The following is an 18064-nucleotide window of genomic DNA, read 5'->3' as shown; positions in this document are numbered from 1 at the left end:
AATGCGGTCTAGAAAACAAAACAAAAAAAGTACCTGAACAAGAGCATAGAAGATCTTGAATATCTGCTTTTGGATGAGGACAGACTGGTCAGACTGATCAGAAAGCAACTGGATAAAGCGATCCTTCAGAACTGGCAGGAAGTGCTGCATGGCTGCCACTAATGGACTTCGTTCTTCTGGTTTCTTGTACCTACAGGTATGAATACAAACTAATTCTGTAAGAATGTATACATACAACGTATATACCTCCATAACTGAAACACACACATACATACAAAAACCTGCCTATCAAGAGTCCAACAGTCCCTCAACAAACTGAGTACACTGCTTTGGAGTATAATAAAAAAAAATAAAAAATAAAGTAATAAAAGCCATGCCAAACATCTGAATATTTTAAAAGGTTAAGGCAGGTGTTCACTTCCAGCATATACATACAGAAACAGAAATGATACAAAGACAGCTAGCTGGCAAGTCTGTTTGTGGAAAACATACTCATGAAATATTGGAATATTTAGTATGGGAGACGGAGACAGATTTTCTTTAAAAGTTGGGTTCATGGCCACAGTGCACACCTTTAATCACAGCACTGGGAGGCAGAGGAAAGCAAATATCCCAGTTCCAGGCCAGTGGTTGCTACAAAATGAAACCCCTCCCCCCAAAAAAACTTTTCTTTCCTTTCTTTGTTTGTTTTTGGTTTTTTGAGACAGGGTTTCTCTCTGTAGCGCTGGCTGTCCTGGAATTCACTCTGTAGACGAGGCTGGCCCCGAACTCAAATTCGCCTGCCTCTGCCTCCCAAGTGCTAAGATTTTTCTTTGTAGCCTTGGCCATCCCAGAACTAACTTTCTGGACCAGGCAGGCTGGCTAGCCTCACAGATCCACCTGCCTCTCACTCCTAACTGCTGGAATTAAAGCTATGTGCCACCATACCTGACAGAGATCCTGTCTTTAAATAAAAAAAGAAAAAGGATTTTGCAGCCAGGCATGTTAATACATATTTGTATTCCCAGCATAACAGGTCAAGGCAAAAGGATGGTAAAGTCAACCTGGGCCACATCAAGTTCATAAAATTCTTGCTTTGCAAGCACAAGAACCTTGGTTTATCACGTTTCAAATCCAGGAGCAATGCTAGAGAGGGTTCAGTGGTTAAGAGCACTTACTGCTTTTGCTGAAGACTAGGGTTCAAAATCCCCAACACCCACATGGTGACTCACAACTGACTAACTCCAGCTCCAGGGATCTGATTCCTTCTTCTGTCCTCTATAGCATCCTGCACATGTGTTGCAAAGCATGCACATAATCCTAAATGGCAAGGCCTAAATGACAGCTCAGCAGATAAGGCTACTATAATAGCCTGAGCTCAATCTCTGAAATACACTTGGTGGACAGACAAAGAACAAGTTTATGAACCACACATGCATACTGTAGTGTCCACATGTTAAGAAAAAAAAAAGGGGGGCAGTGCTGGAGGCAGCCTTCAATACCAGCACTTGGGAGGCAGAGGCAGGCAGATTTCTGAGTTGGAGGCCAGCCTGGTCTACAATGTGAGTTCCAGGACAGCCATGGCTATACAGAGAAACTCTGTCTCAAAAAACCAAACCAAAAATAAATAAATAAAATAAAAACAAGCAAAAGGAGCTCTGGCTGGTGACATGACTTAGCAGGTAAAAGTGTACTGTTTTCACAGAAGATACAAATTTGATTTGCAGCACACCAACTCAGTTGCCTCTAACTCTAGCCCCAAAGGACCTACAACGGCTGGCTTACTAAGAGTACTCGCCAACACATAACCCTGTCTCGAAAAAGCCAAAAAAAAAAAAAAAGAAAAAAAAGAAAAAAAGAAATGCAGACACCAGCTGTTATTCTCTGGCCTCTACACAAAGAAGCTAAATATAGAAAAGAAACATGCAGTCTATCATTTTAAATATTTTAATGTGGCAAGAAATTATATCCATCATGCAGTATCAAATGATTATCAAGGGCTGGTGAGATGGCTCAGCAGTTAAGAACATCTGCTGCACAGGCCTAAAGATGCAGGTCCATCCCCAAAATCCATGGTGGCAGGAAAGAACAAACTACTGAAAGTTGTCCTGACATTCATATGCATTCCATAATTCACACATGTTTCCCAACATACACATACAAAACACAAATACTGAAAATTATCATATGCAAGACAAACAGTTAAGGTGTAAAAGAAATTTATATGGCAAGAGCTGGTAACACAGCTCAGCATATGTTAAGAGACTAAGCTGCAAAGAGGAGGGCCTGGGCTTGAATCCCCGCAGATGTGCACCCTGTACCTATGGATCACCCTGTACCTATGGATCAAATACCTCACAATGAGGAACTCAAATACACTCCTGACACCACTCCTGACACACTCACAGAGGGAGAGAAAACCATGAATGACATAAACTACCAACAAATCTCTACTAACAGTAAAGTTACTAAAGATTGCATTGTGTAACCCTTACCTCTTCCCATCCTAGTTGGTCATCTACAATAACTGAAAACTTATAAGAGAATTGTTCTTTTACCTCAATAATCATGCTGAATTAGGTATTGGTTAGCAAGCTAATCTAAGCTAGTAGCAATTAAAATAATTTATGGTATAAAGTAACATTACACTGTGAGATACCCAAAAACTTCCAAATATGTGATATTAATAAAAATATTATGCCAGAAAAAGGCAGCCAGATATCTGCGATAAATTAATTGAATTAAAAACAAAAAGCTCACTTACCACAAGTCTCCAGTCATATACCAAACTGATGAACCACACTCATAGGAATCCACTGAATCGAAATTTTTTTTTGCTAATTTTTTGAGATAGTTTCTCTGTGTAGTACTCAAGCTCAGAGATCTGCCTGCCTCTGTCTCCCAAGCACAGGAATCAAAGGTATGCACTACCATATCTGGCCTAATCTTTTGTTCTTAAGCTAAACAATCTAGCTCATAGTGTTCCTCCAACATACATAAGAAACTAACTTTGATGCTCAACAGCATATAAACTAAGTGTGGTGACCTAAGTGTAGAACAGGGACCTGAAAATCAAAGTCATCCTCAACTATGTAGGAAATTCAAGGCCAGCTCTGTCCCAATATATAAAATCAAAACTATCACCTTAACATCTCACCAGGGGTTACCTGAACATTTCACAACGCTAGCTGTACTCCTAAAAATCTACCCAGGGACTACATGTCTAATTAGAGATTCCCTTATAATTAGCTCATACTCATGGCTTTCCAGCTCTTTCTTCATTTGCTCATACTATTCAGTAACGTGTGATACAACTTTGCTTAAATGTTCCCTTTGATCTCCTACAAACATTTCCTGAGGATAGATGATCCACCCTAAAGGCCAAAGTCCAATTTCCTCAGGAATTTCTTAGAATTCCCACAGATCCATTATAAATACTATGCTCTATAAATACTATATGAAAATAATCTGCAATTCCTATACTGTAGTAGTAGCCTCCTCTATAACACATTTAAAAATCCCTCATATTCTTTCCTGCTAAGGTTATAAGAGAGATTCAAATCTTCTTAATGACATTGCCAACTTGATATTCTCTCTGGCTTTAGTCACTCACTTACCAGAACTACAACTGGCATTCTGATAGAAGTTGGAGCGACAGCTGGAACATTCCTTAGCAGGAAGATGGGTAGCTGGTGGGGACACAAGAAAACACCAGTACCAAGGGTGTAAATGGTGTGTTTTCATGTCTACTCAGAACAGCACAGTTCTTTGAAAAGGGATTCCAAAAAAAAGCGTAGTTCCAGAACTAGAGGATTCAGGGTGGCATCTATCTAGTTCTTAGGAATGGAGGCCAGGTCATCCATACTATACTACAATTCTTCCTTATAATTTTTCCACATACTTTCATATGCCTACCAATTTCAGTGCTTTGACCACATGCTTGAATGAAAAATCCTTCACTATTTGACTTACTACTCTTTAAAACACAAACAAACCATTTTCTTTTTAATTTATGTGTATCAGTGTTTTATCTTCATGTTGTATGTATGTTCTGCACACCATCTGCATACCTGCTGCTGTCAAGCCAAGAAGAGGACTTTGAATTTCCTCAGAATGGAGTTATGAATGGTTATGAGCCACCATGAAACTGCTGGGAATCAAATCCAGACAGCAAAGATAATTCTTTGGTCTAAAATCTTTCTTTTAATAAGGGTTTATGTAATTCATACAAGAACAGAAAATTAAGTAGGTTAATGTGAATTTCTCAGAATACATTGACATCTAAAAGATTGAAAGCTGGACATGGTGGCACACATTTATGATCTCCGCTCTTGGCAGGGCAGATGAAGGAACTTACAGAAGCATGAATCAGGAACTCATAAAAAAGGTACTCTATTCCTCAATACACTCCAAACACCTTCAAACAAGGGCATGCATACTCACAAATTTAAACGCAGTTACCGGTACCTACTGAGGGGGCCACAATTTTGATTTAGAGACAATCATTTTACAAAACACTGAGCACAGTGGGGGCAGAGTTTCTTAGTGGTGTTAAATGAAAAAGGTCCCGATTAGAATAAATATCCTGAGCCTGTATGAAGGCTCAGCAGGTGGGTGTCCCTGCCAGGTAGCTGAGGTTTTGCCACCTGCACGGTGCAGTGAAAGAGAGATGTTCCCAGCTTGTCTTCTAGCCTCCATATGTACACTGGACCACTTGAACACATATATGCACACACGCAAAATTAGTAAGTGTGATAAAAAAATCCTACACTTCAATGTTAAGTTGACAGAATTTTCTTATACCAAAAGCAATTTTCTATATTCCCACAACTCAAAAATTTAACTGGAATTAGGAGGGACACTTACTCATAATTTTTCACAAGCTGATAAAGGCAAAGAAGAATTCCCAGCCAACAAGCACTGTTATCAGACTGAAGATAAAAACCAATCTTGTCCACAATGGCAGTCCAGCGGCTTGGATAGTCATGTTTGATGATATGATGGATGCATGTAGTAAGCTGTACCCTGAAAGTGAAAACTCAACAGTAAGGAAAAAATCTTAACCTAGATAACTCTTGACTAACTCAAACAAATGGAAAATGGGTTGTTGCAATAAAATAAAATTTCAAATAATCCTTCAGGTAATTGGATGCACATATTCAATACAATTCACTCAGCAACAAGTATCTCTTCCTACCAATTTAACAGAAACCCAACAGCCATCCACGCCTGACTGTACATACATATAATGCCAGCAAGCTGGAATTAGAGGCAAGTAGATCTTGTATTTGATGCCAGTCTCAGGAATACAAGACTCAAATCTAAAAAAACCCTCTTCTGGTATATCTAGAGAAAGCTACAGTGAACCAAAAAAAAAAAAAAAAAAAAAGCCACAACAAAAAGCACAGAGTTGCCGGGCAGTGGTGGCGCATGCCTTTAATCCCAGCACTTGGGAGGCAGAGGCAGGCGGATTTCTGAGTTCGAGGCCAGCCTGGTCTACAGAGTGAGTTCCAGGACAGCCAGGGCTACACAGAGAAACCCTGTCTCGAAAAACCAAAAAAAAAAAAAAAAAAGCACAGAGTTAGTTAGAGTTTATTAAGACAGTTCAAGCCAGGCAGCGGTGGCGCATGCCTTTAACCCCAGCACTTGGGAGGCAGAGGCAGGCTGATTTCTGAGAAACCCTGTCTCAAAAAACAAGCCGGGCGATGGTGGCACACAACTTTAATCCCAGCACTTGGAAGGCAGAGACAGGCGGATTTCTGAGTTCGAGGCCAGCCTGGTCTACAGAGTGAGTTCCAGGACAGCTAGGACTACACAGAGAAACACTGTCTCAAAAAACCAAACCAAACCAAACAAACAAAAAAGCTACAGTGTACTCACATAAAATATAATTTTTTTAAAAAATAAAAATACCAGGTTGGGGCTGGAGACATGGCTTAGTGGTTAAGAGCACTGACTGCTCTTCCAGAGGTCCTGAGTTCAATTCCCAGCAACCTCATGGTGGCTCACAACCATCCGTAATGGGATCTGGTGCCCTCTAGTGTGTCTGAAGACAGCTACAGTGTACTCATATATATAAAATAAAAAAAAAAAAACCAGGTTGAATGCTTTTAATCCCTGACCTCAGCAGGAAGAGTTGGGTGGCTGAGTTTAAGCCCAGCCTGCTCTACAAAGTAAGGCAGTCTCCAAATAAATATTTTAAAAAATAAAATTTAAGGGGGCTGGAGAGATGGCTCAGTGGTTAAGAGCACTGACTGCTCTTCCAGAGGTCCTGAGTTCAAATCCCAGCAACCACATGGTGGCTCACAACCATCTGTAATGAGATTTGATGCCCTCTTCTGGTGTGTCTGAAGGCAGCGACAGTGTACTCATAAATAAAATAAATAAATCTTAAAATAAATAAATAAATAAATAAAATTTAAAAAATGATTGTATGCCGGGTGGTGGTGGTGCACGCCTTTCTGAGTCCAGCCTGGTCTACAGAGTGAGTTCCAGGACAGCCAGAGCTATACAGAGAAACCCTGTCTCGGAAAACCCCCCCCCAAAAAAAAGAAAACAAAACAAAAAACAATTTTTAAAAATACAAGCACAAAACATATACCGATAACAATCGGTGAACTTCAATAAACATACCTGATAAGCTCTGGCGAGTGGATAATGGCTTCTACAATATTTTCTCGAATGCAGTGTCGGTCTTCTTCTGGAATTGTATATGGGGAGATGTCCCCTGGTGTGGCTTCCCGATCAGGCCAATATTGTGTTATCATATTTTTCAAATAAATAACACCTAAAACATAAACATCCACAAAGTAATGTCTACTGTAAAAATAGAATACAATATCTTTGGGGGAATATCAAGATTCTTTTGTAAGTAAACTAATGACCAATTATAATAATCAAAATATGTCAATAATCAAAACTTAGTTACAGGCATTTACCCACAAAATTAAGATAGCCCAGTAAATAAACACTGTATATCAAAAGTATCTTCTAAATAAAACACCTAAGTATCAAAATATTAAATGCAGTTTCTAGGAATCATCACATGAATATGATAAGATGTATTACTATAATGTTTTATTATAGAAAAATAACCATAGTATATAAAGGTTCCCAGTGTCTAAATCCAGTATTTCTATCACAGAGAACTTCAAATTTTATGAGAAAATGTACCGTACTAAAAAAATCATTGATTACAATCAGCCAGCTGTCTAAGAGTTAACAAGCTGATGATTCAAGTATGATCTAGACCACTAACAATGGCATCTGGGGAATGTGGCTTACAAATGTAGAACGAAACGTATTCGTACATTCTGTGGGACACTAGCTTTTTGACTGGTAAATTCCACCTCAAGTCCTATACCCATATAAATAAAGGTAACTATCTTAAGAATTTAATTGCCAAAAACAAACAAACAAACAAACAACAAAAAAAATAAAAATAAAAAACCAGAAGGAGAAAAGGCGGGCCAGTGATGGCGCATGCCTTTAATCCCAGCACTTGGGAGGCAGAGTATACTGCCTGACAGTATACTCACATAAAATAAATCAATCTTAAAAAAAAATAGTAGCCGGGGCTACACAGAGAAACCCTGTCTAGAAAAACCAAAAATAAAATAAAAATAAAATAAAGTAAAACTAAAATCTTTGCTCAGAGCACTGGTTCTTTTTAAGAGCACTAGTTCAATTCCCATCACCCACATGACAGCTCACAACCATCTTAACTCTTGTTCAAGAGGATGTGATACCCTTTACTGGCCTCTACAGACTATACACAGGTAAAAACATACACACAAATAAAGCTTTTTGAAAAATAAAAGTATCCAACTTTCACTCTATAGATGGAAAGATGGCTCAGCAATTAAGACTACCAAGAGCTATTCCAGAGGATCTGTGTTCAATTATCAGCACTGACAACAGCAGCTCACAAAGTCCAGTTCCAGAGCTGATACCATTAGCCTGAGGGCAATGGGAGGCACACAATGCACAGATACATTATTTAACACCCATACACATAAAATGAAATAAATCAAATTTTTTCATTTAAACCCTATCACCAAATATCAAGATACTTGCTTTTGCTATAAAAACCTTAAGTTAATGGATTCTTATTGGTGATTATTCCTGAAGGGCCATAACAAACCTTTCAACCAATATTTTGTACACTCAAGGAAATAATTCAAGAAACTTGCCTGCCTGTCTCACAGGTAAATCCAGTTGTTCTGACATAGTAATCTGGAGCAATGTTGAAACGAAGTTCAGAGACTTGTGTGCCTATAAACAAGTAAGCAAGAAGAAGACTTCAAATTTCTGCAGACGAACATACTTTTATTTATTTACTTGAACCTATCTTCCTGCTTCCTTAGCCTTCTCAGAGCTAGGATTACTGGTGTATATTGTTTACAAAAACTGATTCCTTGGAATGATTGTACTGTGCTGGATGGATCCCATAGCTAACATCTTTAACTCCTTAGAAAGAAGGAAGATAAGGCCAACCTGAGCTAAAAAATAAGAGACTCAGAAAAAGCCGAGCAGTGGTGACACAGGCCTTTAATCCCAGCACTTGGGAGGCAGAGGCAGGCTGACTTCTGAGTTCCAGGACAGCCTGGTCTACAGTGAGTTCCAGGACACCCAGTGCTGCACAGAGAAACCGTCTTGAGCCCAGCCCAGATTCCCCAAAAAGAGACTCAGAAAACTCTCAAAAGTCAATGGACTCACAGATGCAGCTCAGTTGGCCTGGTGCTTACATAACACAAAACCTTGGGCTTGATCCCTAGCATCTCAAAAAACAGGTGTGATGGTGCATGCAGTCCCTGCACTCAAGTGGATGCACGAAAATAAGGAATTATTTAACCATTTAAATGCACAACCATTTAACCTGTTTCAGGGGATCACAAATCTCTTCCGGTCTCCAAGGACAGTCTGCACACATGTGGTGCACTCATACACATACAATAAAAACAACTAAAAAAAATTGGAGCAGGAGAGATGGCTCAGGTTAGTATCACTGGCTGCTCTTCCAGAAAACTTGTGTTCAATTATTAGCACCTACATGGTGGCTACCAATCACACATTCCTCCAATCCAGGGGATCCAACACTTGCCTCCCCATGCAACAGACAAGCAAACAAAACAATCATGTGCATAAAAATTACACACACACACAAAGAATTATAAACTGCCAGGCACTTATGGTGCAATCTTTAATCCCAGCACTCTGTAGGCAAAGGCTGGCAAAACTTACAGAGGAAGCCCAGTCTCAAAAAAAAAAAAAAAGAGAGAATTATGGACCAAAAGTTTAACAGTAGTAGTGCTGAGCCTTCCACTGTATCCATCTTGCTTTCATCAATTAACAGTAATATGTAAATACTTTCCAACTAGGATGAGTTGTTAGAAATTACTTAAAAGACCAAAAAGCTCACTTTAGAACTATCATTATTAAGGTGCTGCTGACGGAAAATTAACAGACTATTCACCTACTACAATCAGATTTTTCTTTTAAATTGTTTTATGTATATGGCTGTTTTACCTGCTTGTATACCTTGTCCTGCCTAGGCCAGAAGGAGGCATGTAATTTCCCAGAAAGATAAGCCAGTGCTCTCAATCACTGAGCCATCTCTCCAGGCTGTTTCTATATTTTTAAAACTATTCTGTAGCATTGATTTAGCCTACTTATAAAGACAGGATTGCAAATACTAATACAGTATTATCTTTTAGAACTTTACAATGCTGTCATTATATTGTCTCATAGCCAAAATATTCCCTCCCAGTACTCTTGGCTAAGGAATGTTATGAATTTGCTGTGGTAAAGGGTAGGCAAGGGACCAGGAGTTCAAGGTCATTCTCAGCCAGTCATTTCAAACTAACCTAAAATACCGCCTCAAACAAAAACTAAAAACAAGTTTGATTCAACACACCTATTATTCTAGGAAGAGAGATACTGAGATTACTTCAAACTCAAGGTCAGCTCAGGATTTATGCACAAGACCCTGCTGCAAGCAAATGGGGTTTTCAAACCACAATTCTGGTCTCTCAAACATAAAGATCCTGATGCTCAAACTAATTTCTAGACACCTTAAATTGTCCAACAAATGGGTCATTATTTTGCCTCTTTTCAAATCCATTTCTTTGTTTTGTTTTTTTGAGCACAGGTTTCACTGTATAGCCTTGGCTGGCTTGAACAAGAGATGTGCAAGTATCTGCCTCTCAATTATTGACTTTAGTAAACATTTTAAGCCCTTCACTATTATTTTCTTGAATGGGAGGAACAATAGAACTGAACCTAGGACCTCACACATTCCAGCCCCTTTTAAATAATAAAACAAAAATCAGGTATCCTTCCCCAGGGTCTAGCCCAGATAATGGATAGACTTAGAACCAGAAACACAAACACTGCATTTTCTCTTTCATTTGAGGCATCTATTTCCAAGTCTTCAAATGTGAATACATATTCTAGAGTAACTGTAGTAACCAGAAAAGTAGAAAGGGACCAGTATTGGGGGAGGAATAGGAGAACTAACGGTGTACAAATGATAAATCTGAATAAGGGGAAAAGGACTAAAATTAGGGAATAAGGAGGAAGATAGATACAGAAGAGGGTAAATACAGTAAAAATTTCTTAAAAAGACACAAGGAAATCATATAATTAACTACTTTTTAAAAAGAACCTGTAACAGGCATATAGTTTAAGACCAAGTTCTCTTATCTGGACTCCCTCCAAGAGCCAAGACCATCCAACAAAAACTCTAACACCAGACATGAGAAACCCCACCCCTTACAGGATTTCCCTTTGTAGGTTCTCTCCTGTTCTGGAAGACACCATACAACCTTCCAAAGGAAGGAAGCAACCAAGAGTTCTACCCAGCTCTAATGCCTACAAAGTACTACAATGACAACCATGGCATGACAGCTCTAAGGGTGCAGTAATTGCACACATACCTTGATAGTAACAATGACTCACTCCAATTAAACTTAAAAATCTCCTTGATGCCGGGCAGTGGTGGTGCACGCCTTTAATCCCAGCACGTGGGAGGCAGAGGCAGGTAGATTTATGAGTTGTGGAAAAAAGGGCAGAAAGAGTATAAAAGCCTAAAGACTACATTTCGCTACTACAGGATTGGGTCTCCTAGGAATATCAGAAGCTACAACCACAAATCTGAGCAACACAACTGCCCAAACACAAACTGAACAAGGATAATACCAAAAACTCAAGAATTCTCAAATTTACACAAAGGACTATAGGCAACTAAGGAATTCTGGGAGACTTTTCCAGAGAGGATCACATCAATTGGTTATCCAATAGAAAGTTGTTAGCCCTGACAACATACAAATAACACTAAACAGACTAGTAGGCAGTAGTCATGTGCTTAGGAATATATATGTATATACATACATGTAACTAAACTGGAAAAAAAAAGGCCCTGAATTAGTTTGAAGAGGGCGAGATATGGGTGGTTAAGAGTAAGAAAAAGGGAGAAATGGTATAATTATAATCTTAAAAATTTATATATACATATATATATATATATATATATGGAACAAACATTAGATTAGGCTTGTTTTTTTTCTGGTGTATCTAAGCAAAAAAAATAAGTTCAAGGCTATCCTTAACTACATAGCAAGTCTGAGGTCAGCCTGAACTACATGAAATCCTGCTTCTCAAAAAAAGTATAAACAAACATTACAGTAATGAAAGTAACTGCTTGTAGCAATCATTTCAGGACTCAGTTTAAAACAAAATAGATACTCATCAATACCAAATTGACTTACTTTCTCAGATGAAACAGCCTGAACCTACTACAGACTAAATAAAGTCTGCCCTTGCAATCCAAAATGCATTTGCCACATAACAGACACTCAAGATTCCCTAAAAAACTTATTATGTACTATAAGCTAATAATCTGATGTTTGTTCTCCCAAATTGTCTTCTAACTCCACACAGATGCTGTGGAACATAAGCATGCATGCAATGCAGAAATATGTAGCACACTAAAAAAAAATGTACATTTTCTCCTAACCTAAAGAAGATACATCAAGCCAGGCAGTGGTGGTGCACGCCTTTAATCCCAGCACTTGGGAGGCAGATTCAGGCGGATTTCTGAGTTTTAAGGCCAGCCTGGTCTACAGAGTGAGTTCCAGGACAGCCAAGGCTACACAGAGAAATCCTGTCTTGAAAAACCAAAAAAAAAAAAAAGATTCAATTATTCTCCAAAACATAGCATTCAAATGAAGCTATAGCTAACCGGTTTCTTAATTTTCTGAAACAGATTTTTACTTTTTAATCCAATCTGACCAGGAACTCTTCAACTTACTATATATAACCCTCCTTTTTCAGTATCCCAGGTATTAAACTGCAATGCCTAAACAAAGATCTATTTTAAGGATTTTCTAGATGGTTCTAGACATCAGGAATGCTGGCTATTCTTCCAGAGGACCCTGGGATTCAACTCCCAACACCTACACTGTAACTTACAATTCCAGTTCTAAGGAATGTAATGTTGTTTTCCTGGTCTTAAAGAATATCAGACACATATACATGTGGTACAGACATACATACTACCAAAATACACATACACATAAATTTCTGTTCTTTAAAGAAATGTGTTAAATTTCTGATATGTATTTGAGTATTCTGCCTCCATGTGTATGTGTGCCATATGCTCCCATTGCCTGAGGAAGTCAGAAGAGGGTGTCAGATCTCCTGGGAAACAAACCTGGATTCTCTGGAAGAGCAACATGGACTCTTAATTACTGAGCCATCTCTCCAGCACAAATCAATGTTAGGTTTTGAATTCAACAAATATTTCCTGTGTCTATTATGTGCCAGTCACTACATGCTTAGAATTGTCAATTTTCCTATCAATAATGCTACCTTGTAGTTAGTGATTTAAGTATACAAAGAAGCATTTCAACTGAAGGTAGAAGAACTAAGACAGAAGTAGACAAAGGTAGGAAACAAACTCTAGGCTTCATCAACTTGTACATTAAGTAACATATGCAATTCAAGTAGCTTGGAGGACTAACTGATGGCACACCCCTAGGTTTTTACTTACACCACTTCCTTGAACCACACAACACAGTGGCAAATACTATTTAATTACTCTTATAAGTAACCAGCACTCAGCAGGTTCCACAGCCTGATATTCAACATAACATAGATCAAAAGACTTTAGGGAGAAAACGGCACCTGTACTAACAGACTTTACAGAGCATTTACAATAAACTGGACTTGTACAGGGTGGCTAATGATGCAACTCAGTAGTATATAAGCTAATGCTAATATGTAAATATCCCATCTTACACAAGAGACTTTACCACTGTCCATGGCAAGATACATTGCATAGAGAACACTGTACAAAATTTTAAAATCTTTGTATTTATGTATGTATATATTTGCCTACATGTAGACATCAGCATATATGTTGACATTATTGCTCGATTTGGTTCTCTACCACAAAGGCCATTTGAAAATACAATCTAGGTTGGGCATAGTGGTGTGATACTTGTAATCCAGCACTCTGAGGCAAATTTAGATGACAAAGAAACCACGTCTCAAAAAGGGAAAAAAAATACAAGCCCCAAACAGTCATTAGTTTCTTAGTCTAATGTCATTTTTTATTTTATTTATATTTTATTTATATTTATTTTATTTATATTTTATTTATTTATCCATGATATTCATGAGAGCTTTGTAAAACAAGGGAAGGAGATAGAAATGTAGTCAGAACATGGGAACTACTCTACAAACAGAGATGAAGGAGCTAGTCAGGGAGATAACTGAAACAAGAGTGCCAAACAGAATCCAGAGCTGAGCACAGGCTCAGCAGTCAGAGTACTATTATACTTTGAATGAAAACTCTGTAAAGCTGGGCATGGTGGCACATGCCTTTAGTCCCAGGCAGAGGCAAGTAATTTTTTGTATTCAAGAATACCCAGGTTGAGCTCGGCAGTGGTGGTGCACACCTTTAATCCCAGCACTTGGGAGGCAGAGGCATGCAGATTTCTGAGTTGGAGGCCAGACTGGTCTGCAACTGGTCTACAGAGTAAGTTCCAGGACAGCCTGGGCTACCAAGAGAAGCCCTCCCTCAAAAAAAGAACAGAAACGCCGGGCGGTGGTGGCGCACGCCTTTAATCCCAGCACTTGGGAGGCAGAGGCAGGCGGATTTCTGAGTTCGAGGCTGGCCTGGTATACAGAGTGAGTTCCAGGACAGCCAGGGCTACACAGAGAAACCCTGTCTCGAAAAACAAACAAAACAAACAAAAAACAACAAAAAAAAAGAACAGAAACAACAAAACAAAGCAAAAACAAAAACAAGCCAGGCGGTGGTGGCACACGCCTTTAATCCCAGCACTTGGGAGGCAGAGACAGGTGGATTTCTGAGTTCAAGGCCAGCCTGGTCTACAATGTGAGTTCCAGGACAGCCAGGGCTATACAGAGTGAGTTTCAGAATAGTCAGAACTACAGAGAAACCGTCTAGAAAAGCCAAAAAAGAATAGACAGGTTGACAGCAAATTCGAGGTTAGCCAGGAACTTACTAAGACTCAAGCACCCTTCCTCAAAAAAAAATAATAATTAAAACTGCTGAAAATATCTCACATACACACACACATATATACTATATGTAAGTTTTTAGCCAAATGATTACCTCACTTAGTTAAGGGACTCATTAAAATATCAAAGATCTTTTAACATGATGAGCAATGTTTAATGTCTAAGGAGTAAGAACAGCTTTAATGGATGAAAGATAAAGTGTGCACCTTATCACAATGAGTGTAAAAGCCTCTCAAAAATGGTCTTTTTTTCATTCTTCAAGATTTATCTGGATTGTTTCCTTAGTCAGAGTAAACATTCTAAAAGATACCTTAGAAAGATTACCTAACAATCTAGAAGTAGGAACTGAAAAACATACAAGAGCTAAACATTACAGAAAAGCCAACCTTTGCTTTGGCAGAAGATTATCAGTGTTCACTGTTCCACTGTACTCCAGAATAGCAGATCAGTGGCTGAGTCAAAGCCTTTGATTAATATCTTCATTATTCCTTTATCTTTTAAAACATAACTTGTCAATATTTTCTCTAAGTAAGTCTGTATTACACTAACTAGACATGCTGGCACATGGACTAGGAAAGCTAAGGCAGAATGATTAGCCGGGAATTTGAGACCAGCTTGGGTTAAAGGGTGAAATCCTGTCTGAAAAACAAAAACTAGAAATGAAGTAATTTTTCACAGAAAAACATTTACCTAATCTTTATGAAAAGTAATCCATTTTTTTTTAAGAACAATTTTAAGAGTCCCATGTATTCATGGCAGAAATACCTAGGAAATACCTCAGGTTTTCTAGACTTATTTAAAAGAGCCACTCTGTAGACCAAACTGACCTGAAACTCCTGAGCAATCAATCCTCCTGCCTCAGCATTCCAAGTGCTGAGAGATTTTAGGTGTAAACCACCACAAAATGCTTGGTTTTATTACATGTATTAATATTCCATAAGCAAAATATTCATTATAAGGAAGATCTGTCTGAAACAGAACAACTAGTCCATTAACTTCTCCTATGATTTAATAACATTTTAAAGAGACAATTTGTTTCATCTTACCATTTTGCATGGTAAAGGAAGCTCTTGCCTAGGTGACTTAGGAGTCTAAAAATTTCAGTATACTATATGATCCTCCAGCCTGGTCTCATTTACATATAAATGACTTACCTTTTCATTTTGAAATAATCCAATTTATTTGAACTATAGGTGGTCTTGGAGAACTGTAAATTCCTTGAGGGCAGGCATATCTTTACAGCACAGTAAACTTCAGATGATCAATTAATAGTCTCCCTGGTGTTTCCTCTAAATCAATGCTTTAAGATTTCTTTAAACAAGAGTTTTTTTGCGTTAAAAAATTTTATGCATAAGTGTAAAACCTGTATACATGCTTTAGTACATGTGTATATATAGTATATACATTCACATATAACTAACGTTGATCTAGAGATGTTACGAGGGCCTTTTATAAACCTCTTAAGTGCTTACTAATATACAAAATAGCAAAGTTCAGAAATAAAGAATTATGATCGAATCAGTACAATGTAATATCCATGTAACATTACGGTTTTCCAAGGGGCACTGCTGAAAACAGATGGAAAAGTAACCAGCTCTCCACAAATGTAGCATATGAAAGCTCTAGAGGCAGACTTAGATTATCTCACTTGACCATCACAGCAACCCTGTGGCCTAATTTCATGAATGAGTACAACTCAGGATCCGGAGGTTACCAGACTTGCCCAAGGTCACTCCAGATATCAGTGAGGCTGCTATACCTAGAAGGTCGCACTTATCTGACCCTTTCCACTATATCATCCCGCCTCCCAACTGTGGTACTATGACAGTACTAGAGTGGGGATCGCACTGTGTAACCTAACCCTGCCCTACCAAATCTGAAATCTGTCCCTAGCAGCTCGCCGGCGAGAAGAAAGTTGTACCGGACAGGCAGGTCACTGATCGGCCAAATGCGGAGACAAGGCTGACAAGCGCAGCCCGCAGTGGACTAGCTAGCCTTCCCGGAACGCCGTCCGATCCGGCGCCGGCAAGACTGGTCTGAGACACATCTCTACACCCTCCCAGTTTGTCTCGCCCCCTCCCGAGAGCAAGCTAGGAGAGAGCCAAGAGGGCGGCGGGACACGGGCGCCGGCCATGTGTCCACACCGTCACGCCCGCCTAGCTCCGCCGGCTCCTCACGCCCAGACCGGAGCCAGAGGCCCACTCGGAAGCCGACTGAAAGGCGGCCTGGACGCCGCGTACCCACAGCGAAGCCTGGCACGGCGGGCAGATCTCCGCCCAACCTCTCCAAATGGGCTCGTCGGCGACGCGCTCCGCGTCCACAGCCAGGCCTGGAAGGCTTGGCCTGCCGGTCCACCAGCCCGCAGCAGCCGCTAGCCGGCCGTCCTTACTTCATTGAGCTGGCGCTCAGCGGCCTCGCGCAGGGCTGGGTCCATGGTGCCCCGTAGGGCCTCGATGATGGTGTTGGGATCCATCGCCGCGCGGTCGGTCAAACCCGGGACACCGGTGCTACTGAGGCAGAAATAGCGCCACTCACTGCGCACATGGACCGGCCGCGCTCCGCAGCGGCAACCGGCGCGAAAGGAAAGAGAAGCGCCAAGGCCCCGGATAGAACCTTCTCGCCTCGGCGTGGAGGCGGGAGATGCTCCGGCCACTTCCTGTCAGCGCTCCCGCGGAGCACCTTGGGATACGTAGTCCGCAAACGCAGACACAGCCCACGTGGCTGGCTCCCGCCCAATAGTCTAACTACTGAAAGAGAAAACGTTCAAATGCCACAAAGAGGAAAGTAACATAATTACAAGATTTTATGATATCCCTAGAGAATTTCAAGCAATGAGTGATGCAATACGTTGTTACTAACTGTATAATTAAAAGAAACGTCTGTTTTGTATTTTGAGACAGGCTTGGGCCGGGCGGTGGTGGCACACGCCTTTAATCCCAGCACTTGGGAGGCAGAGACAGGCAGATTTCTGAGTTCGAGGCCAGCCTGCTCTACAGAGTGAGTTCCAGGACAGCCAGGGCTACACAGAGAAACCCTGTCTCGAAAAAACAAAAAACCAAAAAAAGAGAAGAAAAGAAAAAGAAATTAAAGTCAGTGCTGGGCAGTGGTGGCGCACGCCTTTAATCCCAGCACTTGGGAGGCAGAGGCAGGCAGATTTCTGAGTTCGAGGCCAGCCTGGTCTACAAAGACAGGCTTGGGATGTAGCCCGTACTGACCTGAACTTATTGTAATACCACTGCCTCAGCCTCCCAGATGGAACTTTCTCAACAATGATTTGAGATTAATTTCTAAATGCCATAAAAACTGCTCCACTTTGATTCACTAATCTCATTTTGTGAGACTTTATCTTATATACTGAAGTTGTGTCTTATTAATGCGTGTTCAAATCTCAGCTACGTCATTATATAATTTTTTTTTTTTTTGGTTTTGTTTGTTTGTTTTTTTGAGACAAGGTTTCTTTGTGTAGCCCTGGCTGTCCTGGAACTCACTCTGTAGACCAAGCTGGCCTCGAACTCAGAAATCCGCCTGCCTCTGC

At 40.0% G+C, this 18064-nt stretch overlaps 1 protein-coding gene across 1 annotated transcript in view; it reads right to left on the bottom strand.

Moving 5' to 3' along the window:
• Ipo7 (importin 7) overlaps positions 1-17170 on the bottom strand; it is a 36131-nt gene extending 18961 nt beyond the window's left edge. The window contains exons 1-5 of the mRNA XM_028768042.1: positions 16919-17170; positions 8172-8253; positions 6613-6766; positions 4846-5004; positions 34-190 (exon numbers count right to left, since the gene is read on the bottom strand). Coding sequence (XP_028623875.1) covers positions 34-190; positions 4846-5004; positions 6613-6766; positions 8172-8253; positions 16919-17002 — 636 coding nt within the window. The 5' untranslated portion in view covers positions 17003-17170. The remainder of the gene's footprint in view (positions 1-33; positions 191-4845; positions 5005-6612; positions 6767-8171; positions 8254-16918) is intronic.
• Positions 17171-18064: the final 894 nt, after the last annotated feature.

Source organism: Grammomys surdaster, unplaced genomic scaffold (assembly GCF_004785775.1).
Source record: "Grammomys surdaster isolate TR1022 unplaced genomic scaffold, NIH_TR_1.0 184, whole genome shotgun sequence".
In the NCBI taxonomy this organism is placed as follows: domain Eukaryota; kingdom Metazoa; phylum Chordata; class Mammalia; order Rodentia; family Muridae; genus Grammomys; species Grammomys surdaster.
The sequence above is the reverse complement of the archived record's forward strand: the minus strand, read 5'-3'. Positions and strand labels throughout refer to the sequence as shown.